This window comes from Mobula birostris, chromosome 12 (assembly GCF_030028105.1).
Source record: "Mobula birostris isolate sMobBir1 chromosome 12, sMobBir1.hap1, whole genome shotgun sequence".
In the NCBI taxonomy this organism is placed as follows: Eukaryota; Metazoa; Chordata; class Chondrichthyes; order Myliobatiformes; family Myliobatidae; genus Mobula; species Mobula birostris.
Window position 1 is genome coordinate 100,371,870 of NC_092381.1, and position 21,790 is coordinate 100,393,659.

Below are 21,790 nucleotides of genomic sequence, written 5' to 3' on the forward strand. Positions count from 1 at the left end.
TGGTGTGTGTGTCCGCCCTTGCCCGGGTGCCGGGTTCACCGCGGAAGAACGGTCGTATCCGGAACGGAGGGGGTCACAATCGGTGACCACAGAAGACATAAAAGAGTTTGCCCGAAAGCTAACTGTGAAGAACACCAAAGGTCTGTTTGAATCAAAATTTTCATTCTCTCTCTCTCTCCAACTGCACAACAGCGATTACTGCGAACTGTACTAAGCTGAACTGAACTCTGCGTCACTTGAGACTGATCATTTTATCCCTAGACTGCGATAGAGCTTGATTGATTCCTATTGCCCTAGTTCTGTGTACATGTGTGTTTTATCATTGCTAACCTGTTGCATTTATATCTGTATGGTTAGAGTACTGTGTTACTTATTTCTTTAATAAAACTTTATTAGTTTCTGGTAAGCCAGACTCCAACAAAGTGGTCCATTTCTGCTGGTTTGGCAACCCAGTTATGGGGTACGTAACAAGAGGTATCACCCACTTTGTTGAGACCTCGTTACCTTGCGTACTTTCTTTACTCTCCCGTTTTAGCCAGTTTTCAGGATATAAATTGAACCGACATAAGAGTGAATTATTTCCTTTAAATAATTTGGTATCAATTAATACTAATCTCCCTTTTAAAATTGTAAGGAATCAATTTATTTATTTGGGTGTAACAGTCACTAAGAATTACAAACACCTGTTTAAAGAAAACTTTCTTACTTTATTGAACTACGTAAAAAAGGTATCATTAAATTGGTCACCGCTTTCAATATCACTGATTGGACGAATTAATTCTATTAAAATGAATATTCTACCTAAATTTATATATCTTTTTCAGGCCTTACCCATTTTTATTCCTAAATCCTTTTATGATTCTCTTGAATCTTTTATCCTCCTATATATGGAAAAATAAACATCCTTGTTTAAATAAAATCCATCCTCAAAAACCTAAAAAGTCTGGAGGTTTAGCCTATCCTAATTTTAGGTTCTATTACTGGGCAGTTAATATACGATATCTTACGTTTTGACTATATTAATCATGTAGACTTCCGGTATGGGTATCTTTAGAAGATAACTGTTAATTTCTATTATTTCTCTTCTTGGATCCTCACTTCCTTTATTTGTAAGTAAACTAATTGATAATTTAGTAGTTAAACATACTCTAAGGATCTGGATACAGTTTCGAAAACATTTTGGTTTATTGAGATTTTCCTTTTCTAGCCCCATTTATTCTTAATTTTTTTAAACCCTCCATGACTGATTTAGTTTTTAAAGAATGGGACAGGTTGGGTATTAAATGTTTTTGGGATCTATTTGTTGGAGGAAATCTTTTTTCATTTGAGCAATTATCCGCTAAATACAACTTACCCAAAACCCACTTTTTTAGATATCTACAAATCAGAGACTTTCTAAGATCTCAGTTATGCACATTTCCTGTAAGTTCAGATAAGAACTTACTAGACGTAATTTTTAATTTGACACTTTTTCAATATCTGATATTTATGGTATGTTACTGGAGACGAAAAATGTTCCTTTAGACAAAATTAAGAATCTCTGGGAACAAGATTCATAGACATCAATATCTGAGGAAACTTAGAATGAAATTTTTAAACTGGTTAATACTTTATCACTGTGTGCTCGCCATTCCCTCATACAATTTAAGGTAGTACATACAGCCCATATAACTAAAGATAAGCTATCTCGTATTTATTTGGATATATCTCCCTACTGTGACAGATGTAATAATGGAGAAACTTCATTAATTCATATGTTTTGGACTTGTCCGTGTCTTGAAAAATATTGGAAGAAAGTTTTTCAAACTTTTTCTTTACTTTTCAAAGTCAATTTTAAGCCTAATCCTTTGACGGCCCTATTCGATATTGTTGCAGGACACGATATCAAGCTGAAGACATCTGATTTACATATTTTGGCCTTTAGCTCTCTTACAGCTAGGAGAGTGCTTTTGTTTAAATGGAAAGATGTTTTTTCTCCTACTCATGCTCAATGGTTATGTGACATTATGTCATGCTTAGGTTTAGAGAAGATTCGTTGTTCAATTTCTGAATCTCATCAAGACTTTCAAACATTGTGGAGACCCTTTCTGAATTATTTTCAAAACTTTCAATGCCCTCAATTTGTTGTTTAAATTTAGATGTTGGCTATTATTAATTTTTTTACTATACAAGAAGATATTTTGCCTTTTTTTCTCCTTAATAAACAGCTTCGGTCTTGGTAGAGGTTAGACTCTTTTTTTGTAATAAATTAGTGTATTTCAATATATCTATTGACTAACCTACATGAACACGGGGTAATGAGATTGTTATTATGAATAGGTACAATGTAATTGGTAATTTTTTTCTTATCGTTTTTTTCCTTTTATATGTACTTTCTTGTACTCTGTATTCTTCTATGTAGAAACTAATAAAAATATTGAAAAGGAAAGATTTACAAGGATGTTGCCTAGATTGGGGAGCATGCCTTACGTGAATAGGTTGAGTGAACTCGGCCTTTTCTCCTTGGAGTGATGGAGGATGAGAGGTGACTTGTTAGAGGTGTATAAGATGATGAGAGGCATTGATTGTGTGGATAGTCAGAGGCTTTTTTCCAGGGCTGAAATGGCTAACAGACAGGACGCAGTTTTAAGGTGCTTGGAAGTAGGTACAGGGGAGATGTCAGGGGTAAGTTTTTTTTTTACGCAGAGAGTGGTGTGTGCATGGAATAGGCTGCCGGCGACAGTGGTGGAGGCGAATACGATAGGGTGTTTTAAGAGACTCCTGGATAAGTACATGGAGCTCAGAAAAATAGAGGGCTATGGGTAACCCTAGGTAATTTCTAACATAAGGACATGTTCGGCACAGCTTTGTGGGCTGAAGGGACTGTATTGTGCTGTAGGTTTTCTGTATTTCTACGTGAATGCTACTGGACAATAGTCATTAAGGCAGCTCACATTACTTTGCTTAGGCACTGGTCTAATTATTACCTTTTTTGAAGCAGCTGGAAACTTCCAACCTTCCTTGAATACTCCTGCCAGTTGGTTGGCACAAGTTTTCAGAGACTTACCAAGCTCTTCATTAGGGCCTGCCACCTTGCGAGGATTCACTCTCCTGAAAGACAGCCTGACATTGGGTTCTGAGGCAGAGATCAGCAAATCACTGGGTGATAAGAATAACAGAAGGATGTGGCCACCGAGATGGCTAACACATGGCTTGGTTATATGGGAGAAAGGAATTCAGCCCCACTAGTCAATCAGTCTTAAATCCTCTGCTGCTCATATATGAATAAGGGACTGAGTCTGACATTGGAACACAAATTTCCTCATGTGTGGAGTAGTCAAGGTACACCAACACCTTAGTCACCGATGTAGAAAAGCTGCAGCATTAAAACAGGGTTGCCATGGTCTAGGTAGTGTCCTGCACAAGGTTACTGTGGTCCAGGTGGTGTTCTACACAAAGTTGCTGTAGTCTGGCTGACATCCTGCATGAGCTGCTGTGGTCTGGATTGGTGTCCCACATGAGGTGTTGCCGTGGTCCAGATCAGATCCAGCACAAAGCACAGGAAAATTTGAAAAGTGTGTTGCTTAAAAAAAGGAATTCCGAAGAATGAGTGTGTGTGTGAAAGAGAGTGTGAAGGTGTGAGGGAGAGTGTGAAGGTGTGAGGGAGAGTGTGTGTGATTGGTAGCATGCCTGTCTCGGACCTCTAAAGGATCCCAGTATGTGCTTGTACCAGAAAGCATTAAGCATGTTGGGAAGTAAATTGAAGTGTGTGGAATGGACTAAATGAGTGTCTGCACATGTATTCTTAGAGAAAGGAAAATGTGAGACTGTAGGGTGGCCTGAGTTTGTTCAATGCAGATGTGAAATGCAAAAACAGTTGGATAAATCCTGTAAAAATACAGACAAAGTGAGCAGAAATCAAAGGAGGAAAAGACACAGAAAGAACAGGCAAAGTATAATAGTGTCTACCTCAGTGTTTGAAAAGAAACAATTAATACTAGAGTCTGAGAATGAACTAGATGCTGTAACCCTGCCTTCCCCAAGCACGGTTTCAACAAAATCCATGCCAAGGGATGCCTCTTGATTACTCGGTGAGGCCAGTGTCATCTGGTGCCCTGCCACAGACAGCGATTCCGAACAGCACTATGGGAGACGGGAGGTGAAGGGTGCAGAAGGGATGAGCAAATTGCTGATTTTAATGTACCTTGAATTAATCTAATAGGAGCTTTAAGAAAATGTTTCCCTTGTGTTGCAGATTGGCATAAAACAGTGTCAGCCAGGAGACCATGTGTGGATTAATATGTAGAACATGTGATTAAATATTTTCAAATGTATTCCAGATTAACTCTAGAAGCAGAGACACCCGTCTTAATAAACGTTATTGTAAATCAGTTGCAATCTAGGTTAAAGGAAAACATAGTGTTACTGTGTGAGATGAGAACATCAAAGTAAAATTGTGAGTGCTTTACAATATTGCCACAAGCAAGTACAACATCAAAGGATTAAAACTGTTCAGGGGAATGGAGACAATAATTGTATGAGACTTCCCAGGCTGCTTCACCATAAGGCAATATTGTACATTGTTTTAAAAGCATTGTGATAACTGTCCTATACTGTTTGAATGTTATTTTAACATAGCTTTGTTTTACATTTAACTAAGTTTATGATGACCAATTTTTGGCTAATCATTACCAGATTAACTTTTGCTTAAAATTTTACTGTAAACTTCAGTTTTAACAGTACCTGCTATATACATATATGGCTCATGTGACCCACTCATGACTGGTAATTTTTGTTTTGAACAGCATAGTTGTTTAGATAATACTATTCTAAATGTATTATCAATACAGTTCCCTGATTCAACAAACATGGAAATGAGAAAGTGGACACAGAAGAGGTAAACATAGGGACGTCTGTGAAGGGTATGTCTTTAGAAATAGAAAAGTCGAGTCAAAAGAGCAAAGTTATGTTAGTCATGGGAGTTTTTAACCTGACTGGGAAAATCAGGTTGGTAATAGATCTCAGGAGAGTGAGTCTGTTGAAAGGCTGAAGCCCAATTTATACTTCTGCGTCAAATGTACGCCGTAGGGTGACATGCACCTCCCCAAAAATGTAACTCACGCGTCGCAGCAACGCAGACCACAACAACTGTGATTGGTCTGCTTGCTAGCATCGCATTTCCTCCTACACATTTCCAGTTGCTTTTCTCCGCCATGCCTGTACACTGATGCAAAATAAATGGTTGGAGATGATGAACTAAATCGTCAAATCTACCTGCTGACATCCGAAAATATTTGAAAGGCATTTCCTCGTCCATGTCTCTCACAAAGAAACTCAACACAGTGGCATAGAAACAAATGTAAAAATCATTATGCACAAGTATAAATCAGTCTTAAGAGATAGCTTTTTAGAGCAGTTGTCGTTGAGCCCACTAGGGGATCAGCTATACTGGATTGGGTGTTATGTAATGAACCGGAGTTCATTAGGGAGCTTAAGGCAAAAGAACTTAGGAACCAGTGATCATAATATGATTGTGTCAAATTGAAATCTGATATGGAGAAAGTAAAGTCTGATGTAGCAGTATGTCAGTGGAGTAAGGGAAATTACAGTGCTACGACAGAAGAGTGGGCCAAAGTAAATCGGAAGAAGCTGCTGGTAGGGATGTCAGCAAAGCAGCAATAGCATGCTTTTCTGGAAAATGAGGAAGGTGCAGGAGGTGTGTATTCCAAAAATGAAGAAATACTCAAATGGTAAAATAATACAACTGTGGCTGACAAGGGAAGTCACAGCTATTGTAAAAGCAAAAGAAAGGGCATACAACAAAGTAAAAATTAGTGGAACGATAGAGGATAGGGAAGTTTTTTTTAAAAACCTACAGAGAGTGACTAAAACAAAACCATTAGAAGAGAAAAGATGAAATATGAAAGTAGCTAGCAAATAATATCAAAACGGATAGTAAAAGATTTTTAAATATGTTAAAAGTAAAAGAGAAATGAGAGTGGATATAGGTCCGCTAGAAAATGAGGCAGGAGAAATAATAACGGGGGACAAGGAGATGGCTGATGAACTAAATGAGTATTTTGCGCCAGTCTTCACTGTGGAAAACACTAGTTGTATGCCTGATGTTGTAGTGTGTGAAGTAAGAGAAGTAGGTGCAGTTACTGTTACAAGAGAGAAGGTGTTCAAAAAGCTGAAAGACCTAAAGGTACATAAGTCACCCAGACCAGAGGAACTGCACCCTAGGATTCTGAACGAGATAGTGTTAGAAATTGTGGTGGCATTCAAAATGATCTTTCAAAAACCATTGGATTCTGGCATGGTGCCAGAGGACTGGAAAATTGCAAATGTTACTCCACTCTTCAAAAAAGGAGGAAGGCAGCAGAAAGGAAATTATAGACCAGTTAGCCTGACCTCTGTGGTTGGAAAGATGTTAGAGTCAATTGTTAAGGATGAGGTGATGGAGTACTTGGTGACACAGGACAAGATAGTACAAAGTCAGAATGGTTTCCTTCAGGGAAAATCCCGCCTGATGAACCTGTTGGAATTCTTTGAGGAGATTACAAGAGGGTAGATAAAGGGGATGCAGTGAATGTTGTATATTTGGACTTCAGACGGCCATTGACAAGGTGCCACACATGAGGCTGCTTACCAAGTTAAAAGCCCATGGTATTACAAGAAGGTTACTAACATGGTTAGAGCATTGGCTGATTGGTAGGAGGCAGCGAGTGGGAATAAAAGGATCCTTTTCTGGTTGGGCACGTGGCCAAGTGGTTAAGGCATTCATCTAGTTATCTCAAGGTCGCTAGTTCGAGCCTCAGCTATGGCAGTGTGTCTGTGCCCTTGTGCAAGGCACTTAATCACACATTGCTCTAGTCTGTGCGAGGAGTGGCGCCCCACAGACTTCCAATCTGCACCTTGTAAGGCATGAAAATGCCCAACGCAGGCCTCTCATGGTCTGAGTCGACGTTCCCTCCCTCCCTTTTCTGGGTGGCTGCCAGTGATTAGTGGTGTTTCACAGGGGTCGGTGTTGGGACCACTTCTTTTTATGCTGTAAATAAATGATTTAGATGATGGAATACATGGCTTTGTTGCCAAGTTTGTAGATGATACGCAGATTGGTGGAGGGGCAGGTAGTGTTGAGGAAACAGGTAGGATGCAGAAGGACTTAGACAGATTTGGAGAATGGGCAAGAAAGTGGAAAATTAAATACAATGTTGGAAAATACATAATCATGCACTTTGGTAGTAGAAATAAATGTGCAGACTATTTTCTAAACAGGGAGAAAATCTAGGAATCTAAGATGAAGAAGGACTTAAGAGTCCTTGTGCAGAACACCCTGAAGGTTAACTTGCAGGCTGAGTTGGTGGTGAGGAAGGCAAATGCCATGTTAGCACTCATTTCAAGAGGTCTAGAATACAAGAGCAAGGATGAGATGCTGAGGCTTTATAAGGCACTGGTGAGGCCTCACCCTGAGAATTATAAACAGTTTTGGGCCCTTCACCTTAGAAAGATATGCTGGCATTGTAGAGGGTCTAGAGGTTCGCAAGGATGATTCCAGAAATGAAAAGGTTATCATACGATGATACACAGATTGGTGGAGCATTGTATGGGCTCAGAGCCATCTAACGTTTGATGGCTCTGAATCCATACTCGCTGGAATTCAGAAGGATGAGGGTGGATCTTATTGAAACTTTTCAAATGTTGAAAGGCCTAGACAGAGTAGATGTGGAAAGGATGTTTCCCATGGTGGGAGAGTCTAGGACAAGAGGGCACAGTCTCAGGATAGAGGGGCGCCTTTTCAAAACAGAGATGCAGAGAAATTTCTTTAGCCAGAGGGTGGTGGATTTGTGGAATTTGTTGCCATATGCAGCTGTGGAGGCCAGGTTGTTGGGTGTATTTAAGGCAGAGATTGATAGGTTCTTGATTGGACATGGCATCAAAGGTGACGGGGAAAAGGCCAGGAACTGGAGTTGAGGAGGAGATAGAAAAAAAGGATCAGCCATGATTGAATGGTGGAGCAGACTCAATGAGCCAGATGCCTCAGAGCCTAATTCTGCTCCTACGTCTTATGGTCTTAGTCTTCTGCGGACAACCTGGTCACTGGGCTTGTAGATGCCCTTGGGCCAAGGAAACTATGATAATGGTTTCCGCCTCCACCACCAGCACAGCACTATAGTCTATGCAGTTTAATTAATCCATTCCCAAACTGTCCTTCAGAACTTGTACAATTTTAATTCTGTCTGTCGTAAAATGTCCACCTGATATAAACTCACATGTAATATTGCTTTGATGGCTTTTCCTTCCAATCCAATACTGGGAAAAATTTTAGTGGAATGTGAATGTTATTCCCTTGTTCAAAAAAGGTAGTAGGGATAGTCCAGGTAATTATAGACCAGTGAGCCTTACGTCTGTGGTGGGAAAGCTGTTGGAAAAGATTCTTAGAGATAGGATCTATAGGCATTTAGAGAATCATGGTCTGATCAGGGACAGTCAGCATGGCTTTGTGAAGGGCAGATCGTGTCTAACAAGCCTGATAGAGTTCTTTAAGGAGGTGACCAGGCATATAGATGAGGGTAGTGCAGTGGATGTGATCTATATGGATTTTAGTAAGGCATTTGACAAGGTTCCACATGGTAGGCTTATTCAGAAAATCAGACGGCATGGGATCCAGGGAAGTTTGGCCAGGTGGATTCAGAATTGGCTTGCCTGCAGAAGGCAGAGGGTGGTGGTGCAGGGAGTACATTCAGATTGGGGGATTGTGACTAGTGGTGTCCCACAAGGATCTGTCCTGGGACCTCTACTTTTCGTGATTTTTATTAACATCCTGGATGTGGAGGTAGAAGGGTGGGTTGGCAAGTTTGCAGACGACACAAAGGTTGGTGGTGTTGTAGATAGTGTAGAGGATTGTCAAAGATTGCAGAGAGACATTGATAGGATGCAGAAGTGGGCTGAGAAGTGGCAGATGGAATTCAACCCGGAGAAGTGTGAGGTGGTACACTTTGGAAGGACAAACTCCAAGGCAGAGTACAAAGTAAATGGCAGGATACTTGGTAGTGTGGAGGAGCAGAGGGATCTCGGGGTACATGTCCACAGATCCCTGAAAGTTGCCTCACAGGTGGATCGGGTAGTTAAGAAAGCTTATGGGGTGTTAGCTTTCATAAGTCGAGGGATAGAGTTTAAGAGTCGCGATGTAATGATGCAGCTCTATAAAACTCTGGTTAGGCCACACTTGGAGTATTGTGTCCAGTTCTGGTCACCTCACTATAGGAAGGATGTGGAAGCATTGGAAAGGGTACAGAGGAGATTTACCAGGATGCTGCTTGGTTTAGAAAGTATGCATTATGATCAGAGATTAAGGGAGCTAGGGCTTTACTCTTTGGAGAGAAGAAGGATGAGAGGAGACATGATAGAGGTGTACAAGATAATAAGAGGAATAGATAGAGTGGATAGCCAGCACCTCTTCCCCTAGGGCACTACTGCTCAATACAAGAGGACATGGCTTTAAGGTAAGGGGTGGGAAGTTCAAGGGGGATATTAGAGGAAGGTTTTTTACTCAGAGAGTGGTTGGTGCGTGGAATACACTGACTGAGTCAGTGGTGGAGGCAGATACACTAGTGAAGTTTAAGAGACTACTAGACAGGTATATGGAGGAATCTAAGGTGGGGGCTTATATGGGAGGCAGGGTTTGAAGGTCCGCACAACATTGTGGGCCGGACGGCCTGTACTGTGCTGTACTATTCTATGTTCTATGTTCTATCAGTCCTAGTGGAACTGCGGGGTATGCACTTCATATAGCAGCTGAGACGGCGTACCTGCCTTCCCTCTTGTTCTGCACAAGCAACTGAATCTTTTTGCCTTAACATCCTTGCAGCTGGTGCACTGAATCCCATTTAGCTTTAGGTGTTGCACATAACAATGGAGATTAATGGTAACTATTTTTTTGTTGGTTTCTCACCTCTCCTGAACTCTGATAAAACACAGTGAATCTTTTCCTGCTTTTCAATTACTTACTCCAATTGTTGCTTTAAACTATGTGGCTCATACTAACGGGAACGATGAAATAACTGGAGGGAACAAACGGGCTGACTAAGGCAGCAACAGCAGATCGATATGGACACAACCAGTGTGATCAGGCTGCCAATACTTTCCAAATTCTTTTAATGAACCAGAACAATTACAGCGTGTGGCATCTGTAGCTGAAAAGACTTTATGGAATAAAGCACAATATGTATAAAACTATAAAGGATGATGGGTATAATCGAAAATGAGAGATGCTCAACCATATCAAGAAAAGTAGCAGCAAATGTATGATTTGCCAGAGACATAATCCCAAAGACGCTGCCAATATCTTCCACTCCTGGGCCCTCCCCCAGAATTCCTTTGTGCATCTCCTATTGTATGGGTTGTGATTAAATTCTTGTTATTGTGTTTATTCTCTCCATGGGTAATAGCTTACCCAACCAAGAAAAACGATGCTGTAATTGGCATTAACTTGTATTATGAGAATTTATTCCTAGCTTTGGAATTCCCAAGATAATCTCAAGTGATAACAGTCCTCACATTATTGGTTAAATTGTCTAGGATTTGACAAAAATCTTGTAGTGTAAGCATCATTTCACCTGCCCTTACCACCCTCAATCTCACAGGGCAGCTGAAAGGCAGAATGGGACCTCGAAAAACAGGTTAGCTTAGTTGTGCAACAAGATCAAGCTGAAGTGGCCAGAGATGCTTCTACTGGCCGTCATGGCAATGCACTGCACTCCAACTGTGTGACAGGCCTATCCCCAGATGAACCATGCGCTTGGCAGTCACCCCTCCTTTTTTAATTAAACAGATGGACAGCCATATTATATATAGATAGATAGATAGATAAACTTTATTGATCCCGAGGGAAATTGGGTTTCGTTACAGCCGCACCAACTGAGAATAGAGCATAAATACAGCAATACAAAAACCACAAACAATCAAACAACAAAATGCAAACTATGCCAGATGGAAAATAAGTCCAGGACCAGCCTATTATGAGTGTAAACATGGTGCATTATTATAGAGAACTAATATAAGCTCTTAAAGGTTTTCATCAACAAGTACTTGAACCCCAGAAGATCGTGACTACTGCAGACTGTCAGACCCATCAGCCAGGAGTGTGGGTACTGGTGAGAGCCTACTGATGAAAGAACTGCCTGGAGTACGCTGGGAAGGTCCATTCCAAGTGTTTTTGACGGCTTTAAAGGTCCAAGGAAAGCCAGCATGGATGCAAACCTTGCACATTAGGCCAGTGATGTCACCAGACCAGGGAGCAGATTACCAGAGCTTGATAAGGACTGATGGAATGAACTCTTGATCTTTGCTATTTGCCACCTTAAGTAACCAATATGCATTCTAAGTTTTGGGTAACCTGGGTATCTATTTTCTGCATAAATGCAGAAGTATACACAACACTAAAACTCCTAACACTTTATTCGGTTATGAATATGCATCGTATACTTACTGGTCAGGTTGTTGAGTGTGCTCTAAGGACCTACACATTCAGAAGGTGGATTGTCAATGTGCCCTATTCTCCTCAATCATAGTGAGTTTGATTCAGTGTTTTACTTTGATAATGAAACCAGAACTGTAAAGGAACCAAGAAACTGTACTGTCAATGCAACTGTTTCCAGGATTAGTATTAACCCACCTACAATGGAGTGTATAAACTCCCCCACCATCCCCCCCCCCCACGCTTAAGCTGCTTCATGTGAACAGGGGTGAAGTATGTTATTGTACCAACAAGGGACAAGACTAGACTAAGGTAACAGTATGTGCAACGCCTATACCACTGGTGACCACCCCCCCCCCAACCAGTTAGCCTGACCTCAGTGGTTGGGAAGATGTTAGAGTCAATTGTTAAGGATGAGGTGATGGAGTATTTGGTGACACAGAACAAGATAGTACAAAGTCAGCATGGTTTCCTTCAGGGAAAATCCTGCCTGACGAACCTGTTGGAATTCTTTGAGGAGATTACAAGTAGGATAGATAAAGGGGACGCAGTGGATGTTGTATATTTGAACTTTCAGAAGGCCTTTGACAAGTTGCCATACATGAGGCTGCTTACCAAGTTAAGAGTCCATGGTATTACAAGAAAGTTACTAACATGGTTAGAGCATTGGCTGATTGGAAGGAGGCAATGAGTGGAAATAAAAGGATCCTTTTCTAGTTGGCTGCCAGTGATTAGTGGCGTTCCACAGGAGTCGATGTTAGGACCACTTCTTTTTATGCTGTATATAAATGATTTAGATGTTGGAATAGATGGCTTCATTGCCAAGTTTGCAGATTGGTGGAGGGGCAGGTACTGTTGAGGAAACAGGTAGGATGCAGAGGAACTTAGACAGATTTGGAGAATGGGCAAGAAAGTGGCAAATTAAATACACTGTTGGAAAATACATAGCCATGCACTTTGGTAGTAGAAATAAGTGTGCAGACTGTTGTCTAAACAGGGAGAAAATCCAAAAATCTGAGATGCAAAGGGACTTGGGTGTCCTTGTGCAGAACATCCAAAAGGTTAACTTGCAGATCGATTTGGTGGTGAGGAAGGCAAATGCCATGATAGCACTTACTTCTACCGCTGTACCACTGACAGCATACTCACCAACTGCATCTCAGTGTGGTATGGCAATTGTCCTGTATCGGACCGCAAAGCACTCCAGCATGTGGTGAAGACTGCCCAGCGGATTATCGGCACCCAATTGCCCACCATTGAGAACATCTACCATAAACACTGCCTGGGCAGGGTGAAAAGCATTATCAAGGATGTATCTCACCCTAACCATGGATTTTTTACTCTCCTCCCACCCGGTAGGCGCTACAGGAGCCTCCGCTCCCGCACCAGCAGGCACAGGAAGAGCTTCTTCCCTGAGGCTGTGACACTGCTGAACCGCTCATCACAGCACTAAGCAGTATCGCATCCGTATTCTACTGTCTCAGTGCTTTTATATTTGTGTGCTGTGGCACTTTTTTTATTCGCAGTTATTTTGTAAATAACACTATTCTTTGCATTTCTGGTCAGATGCTAAATGTATTTCATTGGCTTTGTATCTGTACTCGGTACAATGACAATAAAGTTGAATCTAATCTAATCATTTCAAGAGGTCTAGAATACAAGAGCAAGGATGTGATACTGAGGCTTTACAAGGCACTGGTGAGGCCTCACCTTGGGAATTGTGAATATTTCCGGGCCCTTCATCTTAGAAAAGACGTGCTGGCATTGTAGAAGGTCTACAGGAGGGTCACAAGGATGATTCCAGGAATGAAAGGGTTATCATACGATGATACGCAGACTGGTGGAGCATTGTATGGGCTCAGAGCCATCTAACGTTTGATGGCTCTGGACCCGTACTCGCTGGAACTCAGAAGGATGAGGGTGGATCTCATTGAAACCTTTCAAATGTTGAAAGGCCTAGACAGAGTAGATGTGGAAAGGATGTTTTCCATGGCGGGAGAGTCTAGGACAAGAGAGCACTGCTTCACGATAGAGGAGCACCCTTTCAAAACAGAGATGCAGAGAAATTTCTTTAGTCAAAGGATGGTGAATTTGTGGAATTTGTTGCCATATGCAGCTATTGAGGCCAGGTTGTTGGGTTATTTAAGGCAGAGATTGATAAGTCCTTGATTGGACATGGCAGCAAAGGTTATGGGGAGAAGGCCAGGAACTGGAGTTGAGGAGGAGATAGAAAAAAAGGATCAGCCATGATTAAATGGCCTAATTCTGCTCCTATGTCTTATGGTCTTATGGAATCATATTAATGGTATTTACCAGGTGTCTGATTGCCAGGAGTATTGCTTAAAAAAATAGGATCATTGGCCTGAACCAAACTGTCCAGTGGATGTTGTTACAGGTTTCCCCCACCATCCGAAGGTAGAGCGTTCCTATGAAACGGTTCGTAAGCCGAAATGTCGTAAAGCAAAGAAGCAATTACCATTTATTTATATGGGAAAATTTTGTGAGCGTTCGCAGACCCAAAAATAACCTACCAAATCATGACAAATAACACATAAAACCTAAAGTAACAGTAACATATAGTAAAATCAGGAATGATATGATAAATACACAGCCTATATAAAGTAGAAATACTTCTCTACAACGATTGCCTGCACAGATCTCCGTAGCGAAAATCTCATGCAAGCACTCTCAGCAGAAAATCTCACGCAAGCGCTGTTGGCATAAACACGCTCTCCAGTAACCTTTAAACTATGAAGCTGCCAAATCTACTAAATAACACGTAAAAATACACAGCCTATATAAAGTAGAAATAATGTATGTACAGTGTAGTATCACTTACCGGAATCAGGAAGACAGCTTGCCGAGCAAACTGATGATGGTGTGTTAGGCTGAGTCGTTGCAGGTTGGGTGGTGCAGTGGCCCCCACCCTCCGGGTCACCGACCCGATACATTGCCGCAAAGAACGCAGCAGTAGCCGGAAGGCACACAGCACATTTTTAAGAAAAAAGCCGAAATAAACATGCTAATTAATTAGGTGCCGCCGACACGCAATTGTCGGCCCAGATCAGAGGCGATGCAATTGGAAATCGGCACTGATCTGGGCTGACAATTACGTGTCAGCGGCACCTAATTAATTAGCTTGTTTATTTTGGCTTTTTTCTTAAAGATGTGCTGTCTGCCTCCCGGCTAAGGCTGCATTCTCCGCGAATCGGTACAGTATCTGTCCGGGGCCCAGGTGTTGGGGTGGTGGGACACGGGGGTGTCATCTCATCGTCGACCAGGGCAGACAGCTCATCTTCTCCTATGACTGGCCGCCTCGATGTCGAAGATCGAGGTTCGTCATCTGCTGTGGCTGATGTGGAAGGCTTGCTTGACTGCTGAGCCTCGCGCATTTTTCCATCATACAGTTGTTTGTAAGGACTCAAACCATCCTGCAAATATCCCCAAAACTTACGTACCCTTTCAAAATTAAAGTCGTACTTTATCATTGCAGCAAAAATCTCACGCAGTTGCTTCACGTTCAGTTCGCTACTGCATTCGGTTTCGATTGTTATCCTTTCCTCTTCCAATTGCATCAGCTCTTCATCTATCAGTTCTTGGTCATGGGATGCCAAAACCTCTTCAACATCATCTTCATCAGCTCCACAAGCCAAATTCACTTTGTCCTCGCTTTGTTCACCACAATCGAAACGCTTAATTATGTCTAGTTTTACGCTAAGTGTAACACCCTTACAAGCTCTTTTAGGCTTTTCCAATACCTCAGAACTCATCTTGCTAATGGCTGCACGTGTTTAAGCAATGCCGTTCCGAATCCGGGGGACAGCGGCTGCTCGGGACGCGCGCTGCCTTTTATCGCGCACTGATTTTTTATCGCACGCTGCCTTTCTTTGTAACAGTGAAAACACCTTCTGAAAGCGAAAACAGGGTACTAATGTAGGTCTTTTGTAACAGTGAGGTTTTGTAAAGCAAACGTTCGAAAAGCGGGGGACACCTGTATCTGTCCTACATCATACCACGTATGTACCACCTTCTCACACTCTAAATCCCACTGTGCAGGCCTGCTACCAAAGGAACATTATGCAAACTGAGTGTTTCCAGATAATAGCATCCCTATTCTGAGGACCTGCCAGACTCGCTTGCAAGAGTGTCAATATAGCCTTAGCGCTGGAGAAACTGGCTAATGATGCAATCTTAGCACAACATGATACAAATCAGGGTGGTATTTATGCTATCACTGGCCAGGTGTGTTGCATATACATTCCTGATATGTCCAAGAATATCACCAGTTTAGCTGTGAACATCCAAGTAGAAGCTGGTAAGGTTAGGGTGATTGAGAAAAAGCTGCACAAGACTCCATGCTCGCCCTGGGGACCGTTATTCTTGTTAGTTGTCATATTCAATTTAGTGTCTTGCCTGAGATTACTCTGTGGAATATTAGCTCACAGAGCAGCTACCTCCATCATGATACAACAGCCAGCTGCCCTAGACAAAACTGTCACAGAGTTTCAGAAACTCTGAGCTATTGAAATTCATTTATGTTGTTCTACACAGGGCAAAGAGGAGGGAGTGTGAAAGTTGCAGTAAGGGAAGAGTTAAAGACCACATCCAGGAAAGAATATCTTAGGGCAGTTACATTAAGTGCGATTACTGGAGAACCTCTGCTTAGTACAGGCAAGATAGGCTGGGGTGACTGGGACAGTGTGAATTCAAGCCAGACAAATAAGGTCTCTGCAGTGAGACTTTTCCAGATTGCTCTTCCTAAAACATAGAGTCCTTTTACACAACAGTGGTGCAGGAAAAAACAAGATAAGGATAACAGATGGAATACAGGAGACTCGACCCACATCACCATGGTTGGAACAGTTATTACCCCTCAACCATCAGGCTCTTTAACCAGAGGGGATAACTTCACTCATCCCATCACTAATCTATTCCCGCAAACTATGGAGTCATTTTCAAGGACTTTTTATCTCATGTTCTCAATATTTATTTATTATTATTATTTCTTTTTTTTTCTTTTTTGTATTTGCAGTTTGTTGTCTTTTGAACTTTGGTTGCTTGCCTGCCCTGTTGGGGGCTGTCTTTCATTGATTCGATTGTATTTCTTGTATTTACTGTGAATACCTGCAAGAAAACGAATCTCAGGGTTGTATATGGCGGCATAAATGTACCTAGATAATAAATTTACTTTGAATTTTGAGTTTGTGAAACATACCCAACAACTAAGGCACAATTGTCTTTACTAACTTCAAAATACCATCAGCTGCCCACTCGAAGTTTCAATCGATTTTTAACACCTTTACTATGAGTGGCAATTGATCCTGCAAGCAAGGAATTCAACATATATAATTTATTAAATGGTCAATATCCGTAACTGATAAGCCAATTCTATATAAAAATAGCAAGTGTGGGTGACGGGGCTCATGCTGTTCTCCTTGTGCACAAGTGAAATAAAAAGAATGCTTGAGTCATAAGTATGGAGATCTTCTGGGTCCAGTTTTTGTACTTATTTTATTCTATTTATTTTATTACCGGCAATGACAATTACTTTGAGGTTCCACCGAGATGAAATAGCCACTCTATTCTAAACTCTGTCACAGCAAAGTATTACCTGGACAATGGAAATGGTTCAAAGATATTCTGAAATCTTCCTTGAAAAAATAAAACATCCTTATCAACTCTTGGGATTCTTGGTCTGTTATTGCTCAAAATGGAACAGTTCTGGCATAGGACTGAGAAGCTCAAGTCTATGCATTGGGAACTCCAGCGAAACAGAGGAAGAAGCACACGACCTCTCAAGCTACCCACTCACCAATCAAACAGCTCTTGCCCCATCTATGGCAAGTCTGCAGATACCTCAAAACTGCAGTGGAAACAAGCATCCTCAATCCCGAGAAACAGCCCAAGAAGAAGACAACAGAGACTGCGCATCAAAAGTACTTTAATTGCATGGAGTGTTTTGGGATGTTTAGAGACTTTTCTTTTTACATATTTACTTGATTGCTAAAGCTGGTCAGATTTTTCTATAAAATGTCCTGAATTTTACATATAGTTAGTTGTTCGTCCATCGTTGACGTCGATGAGGACCTCGACACCATAATGATGGTGTCGAGACTAGTGCGTGATTTGGATTTAAGTGAGGGAAAGTTGCACAGCATCAGCCTCACTCTCTCTTCCCAATTCCCATCTGGGTCCAGTGGCAAGACAGAGTCGAGACGGCTGGGGATGGGACTAGGCGCAGTGGTTGACCAGGACATCTTCTGTGTCTTGTCCTGCTCTACACGTTCCACGACGCTTGCAGAGACCGCCTTCTTGACCGTTGGACCTTCCATTGGCCTCGTCTGCTCAATCCACTGGAGTCTGTCTTCACATGCTGGAATAGACAACTCCCTATCTCACCGAGGGTTTGAGACCCGTCGGCTACCCTCACCTGGTTTAGCCGGCTTGTCGAAGCCATTGCCGTTGCCCGTGGTGTGGCCGCTGCTGCATGCAAACAGCTACAGGGAGCCACAGGTGAGAGCTGAGTGCCAGGTGGGGACCAAAGGTGGACTAACCGCCCTGAAAAGGACGTGACATGTTCCCCCACCAGAGGTGCTACCCCTCCCTGACACCCCATATATATTTTACATATAGAATAATGACAACAACTGTAACCAAGGAATGAACTGGTTCTCTTCCTGACCTGAGGGAGTGGAACTGTCTCTTAATCTTCTCTCCACCTCTACCACAGGGTAGTGACTATGCCTCCAATCCCCTAAATGGGGAACGGTCTACATTCACCCCAGAGCAGGGATGAGTCCCTGGAAAGGGAATCATGAAGGGACATGGGGATCAGTGTCAAGATTCAACAACATGCCTTTAAGGGAGGGATGTAGTGTTACACTAAGGAATACATTTAGTGCCAAGGAAGGGATGCATCTCTTGGTATCAGCAGAGGAGATCCACCTCTAAATAACAACTTCAGGCATCTTGGGCTCAGATACCAAAGTGTAGATGATTCCTGACCCTGAAGTAGAGTTACAGCTTGTTAAGTTCCAGTGTTAATTTGTAACCATTTCTTCTCCTCCATGGGCCTGAGACAGTGTGTTTTCCTTCTTCAGTAATCTCCCTCCTCGCACATATCCCTGAAAACAACAGAAATGCTACACCTGCACATTCACCTCCTCCCTTACCTCCATCCAGGGCCCCAAAAAGTCCTTCCAGATGAGGCAACATTTCAACCGCAAATCTGTTGGGGTCATCTAGTGTATCCAGTGCTCCCAATGTGGCCTCCTCTAAATTGGTGAAACCTGACATAAATTGGGGAACCGCTTTGTACAGCACCTTCACTCCATCCACCAAAAGTGGAATTTCCCGGTGGTCAACCATTTTAATTCCTATCCCCATTCCCGTTCCATCATGTCAGTCCATGGCTTCCAGTTTTGTTATTCACTTCCATAGATGCTGCCTGACCTCCTGAGTTCCTCCAGCATTTTGTGTGTGTTGCTCTGGATTTCCAACATCTGCGGAATCTCTTGTGTGTAGGTAATACCCCTACCTGTTTCAGCTTCATGCGGAAGGCTTCACTGAAGGTCTTTCTGCTGAAGTACCAGAACCTCTCGTTGGCTGAATACACACGGACCACAGTTTCTAACTGAAACCGAACTGGCTCCACCACCTCAGTGATCACCAAGTCCACAGCTACCGTCATGTATACCCTCACATCTGCAAGTAAAACAAATCCAAGCTAAAATTAGTCAACAGCTACAGGGAGCCACAGGTTGTACTGAAAACAGGAACTATTGGAAACACTCAGCAAGTCAGGCAGCATCCGTGGAAAGAGGAACAGAGGTAATGCTCCAGGTATTCTGGTTTACTTACACATTCCAAAATGTGCTGAATAAGTAAACTGGCAACTGGAGATAATAGTGGGAACATCAGTGGTAGGAGTAGGAAAACTGATGGAGACTCTCAATGGTGGGTTAGAAGTGGAGAGGGATAGCAGCCTCAAACTCCTGGGTGTTAACATCTTAGGCAAGCAGTCCCTGGCCCAGCACATAGATGCAATCACAAAGGAGGCATACCACTCCAAAGTTTAAGAAGATTTGGAGTGTCACCAAATACTCTAAGAAACTTCCAGAATGTTGAATGTTGAAAATATTCTCAATTCAAATTCAGATTCATTTATTTAACACATATACATCAAAAATATACAGTGAAATGTTTGCATTAACAACCAACACAACATAAGGATATAGACGGGTCATATTCTGCATGGAGGTCAGTGACAAGTGGTGTGCCTTAGGGATCTGTTCTGGGACCCTTACTCTTCGTGATTTTTATAAATGACCTGGATGAGGAAGTGGAAGGGTGGGTTAGTAAGTTTGATGATGACACAAAGGTTGGAGGTGTTGTGGATAGTGTGGAGGGCTGTCAGGGGTTACAGCAGGACATTGTTAGGATGCAAAACTGGACTGAGAAGTGGCAGATGGAGTTCGACCCAGATTAGTGTGAAGTGGTTCATTTTGGTAGGTCAAATATGATGGCAGAATATAGTATTAATGGTAAGACTCTTGGCAGTGTGGAAGATCAGAGCGATCTTGGGGTCCGAGACCATAGGACACTCAAAGCAGCTGCACAGGTTGACTCTGTAGTTAAGGCAGCCTATGGCGTATTGGCCTTCATCAATCGTGGAATTGAATTTAGGAGCCGAGAGGTAATGTTGCAGCTATATGGACCCTGGTCAGACCCCACTTGCAGTACTGTGCTCAGTTCTGGTCACCTCACTACAGGAAGGATGTGGAAGCCATATAAAGGGTGCAGAGGAGATTTACAAGGATGTTGCCTGGTTGGGGAGCATGCCTTATGAAAACAGGTTGAGTGAACTCGGCCTTTTCTCCTTGGAGCGATGGAGGATGAGAGGTGACCTGATAGAGGTGTATAAGATTATGAGAGGCATTGATCGTGTGGATTATCAGAGACTTTTTCCCAGGGCTGAAATGGTTGCCACAAGAGGACACAGGTTTAAGCTGCTGGGGAGATGTCAGGGGTAAGTTTTTTACTCAGAGAGTGGTGAGTGCATGGAATGGGCTGCCAGCAACGGTGGTGGAGGCATATACAATAGGGTCTTTTAAGAGACTTTTGGATAGGTACATGGAGCTTAGAAAAATAGAGGGCTATAGGTAAGCCTAGTAATTTCTAAGGTAGGGATATGTTCAGCACAACTCTGTGGGCCGAAGGGCCTGTACTGTGCTGTAGGTTTTCTATGTTTCTATAATGTGCTAGGAGCATTCTGCAAGAGTCACTACACATTCCTGTGCCAAGAAATGGTTGCATCATGGTCTGATACAATAGTTCTGATGCACAGAAACACGAGGCTGCATCAAGTAGTGAGTGAACGCAGGCCAGTCCATTAAGGACTCAGCCTTCCCAACCACTGACAGCATTTGCAGAAATCAGTGCCTCAACAAGACCGCAATTGTCATCAAGGATTCCCACTGCCCAGGTCAGACACTTTTCTCACTGCTACTGTCAGGCAACAGGTGGCACAGAAGCCTGAAGTCCCACGCTCCACCAGATGCAGAGAAGGCCTACTTTCTAGCAACCATCAGGTTCTTGAAGGAACCTGCACAACCCTAACCGTACCTCAACAGCAGAATACTACAGACCATCTGCTGCATCAACATGGACTTACTTCTGATTGTCTTTTGTTTGCCACAAGGTCTTGTGTTTGACTGTCTCTTCACTGCCTTGTATAATTAATAAACTGTGTGCTGTCGTGATTATTCTGGAAGTTTCTCATTGTACCTCTATCTCACCCTACTACGCACATGACAACAAACTCAACTTGAGACGTAAGTGAAAAAGGAACTAGTTTAGTTAGGAGCTTGCTGGACAGTGTGGGTATAGTGGGCTGATAGTTCTGTTTAATTATCCTTTACTGTAAATACAAACCAAGATGATGCAATCTGTTTATTTTAAACATTTTGGACGAGATAACATTCTGGAAAAACTTTACAGCATGCCTACAGGTCCAATATATTATCCCTAAATGAATGAAGTGGGGTCAAAATAAAGCATTATAGAAACGACTCCCACACCAAACCACTTCCTTTTGCGAGTGCTGGGTGCCTGGAATGTTCTGCCAGGGTGTGGTGGAAGCAGAAACGATAGAGGCATTTAAGAGACTTTTAGATAGGCACAAAAAGGGATAAGGACATTGTGTAGGTAGAAGGCATTAACTTGTGTATTTAATTAGACTGGCACAACATTGTGTATCAAAAGACCTGTTCTCTGCTGTACTGCTCTCTGTTGTGTGCTTTTCCACATACTACTAAACGTAGTGGATGAAAA

The 21,790-nt window shown here is 42.3% G+C and overlaps 1 protein-coding gene across 6 annotated transcripts in view; it reads right to left on the minus strand.

The window, feature by feature from the left end:
* LOC140206146 (rab GTPase-activating protein 1-like) overlaps window positions 1-21,790 on the minus strand; it is a 568,372-nt gene that overhangs the window by 433,686 nt on the left and 112,896 nt on the right. For all 6 annotated transcript variants that reach the window (XM_072274372.1, XM_072274373.1, XM_072274374.1 and 3 more), the window contains one exon: window positions 18,996-19,162. In XM_072274372.1, the coding sequence (XP_072130473.1) occupies window positions 18,996-19,162 (167 nt within the window). The remainder of the gene's footprint in view (window positions 1-18,995; window positions 19,163-21,790) is intronic.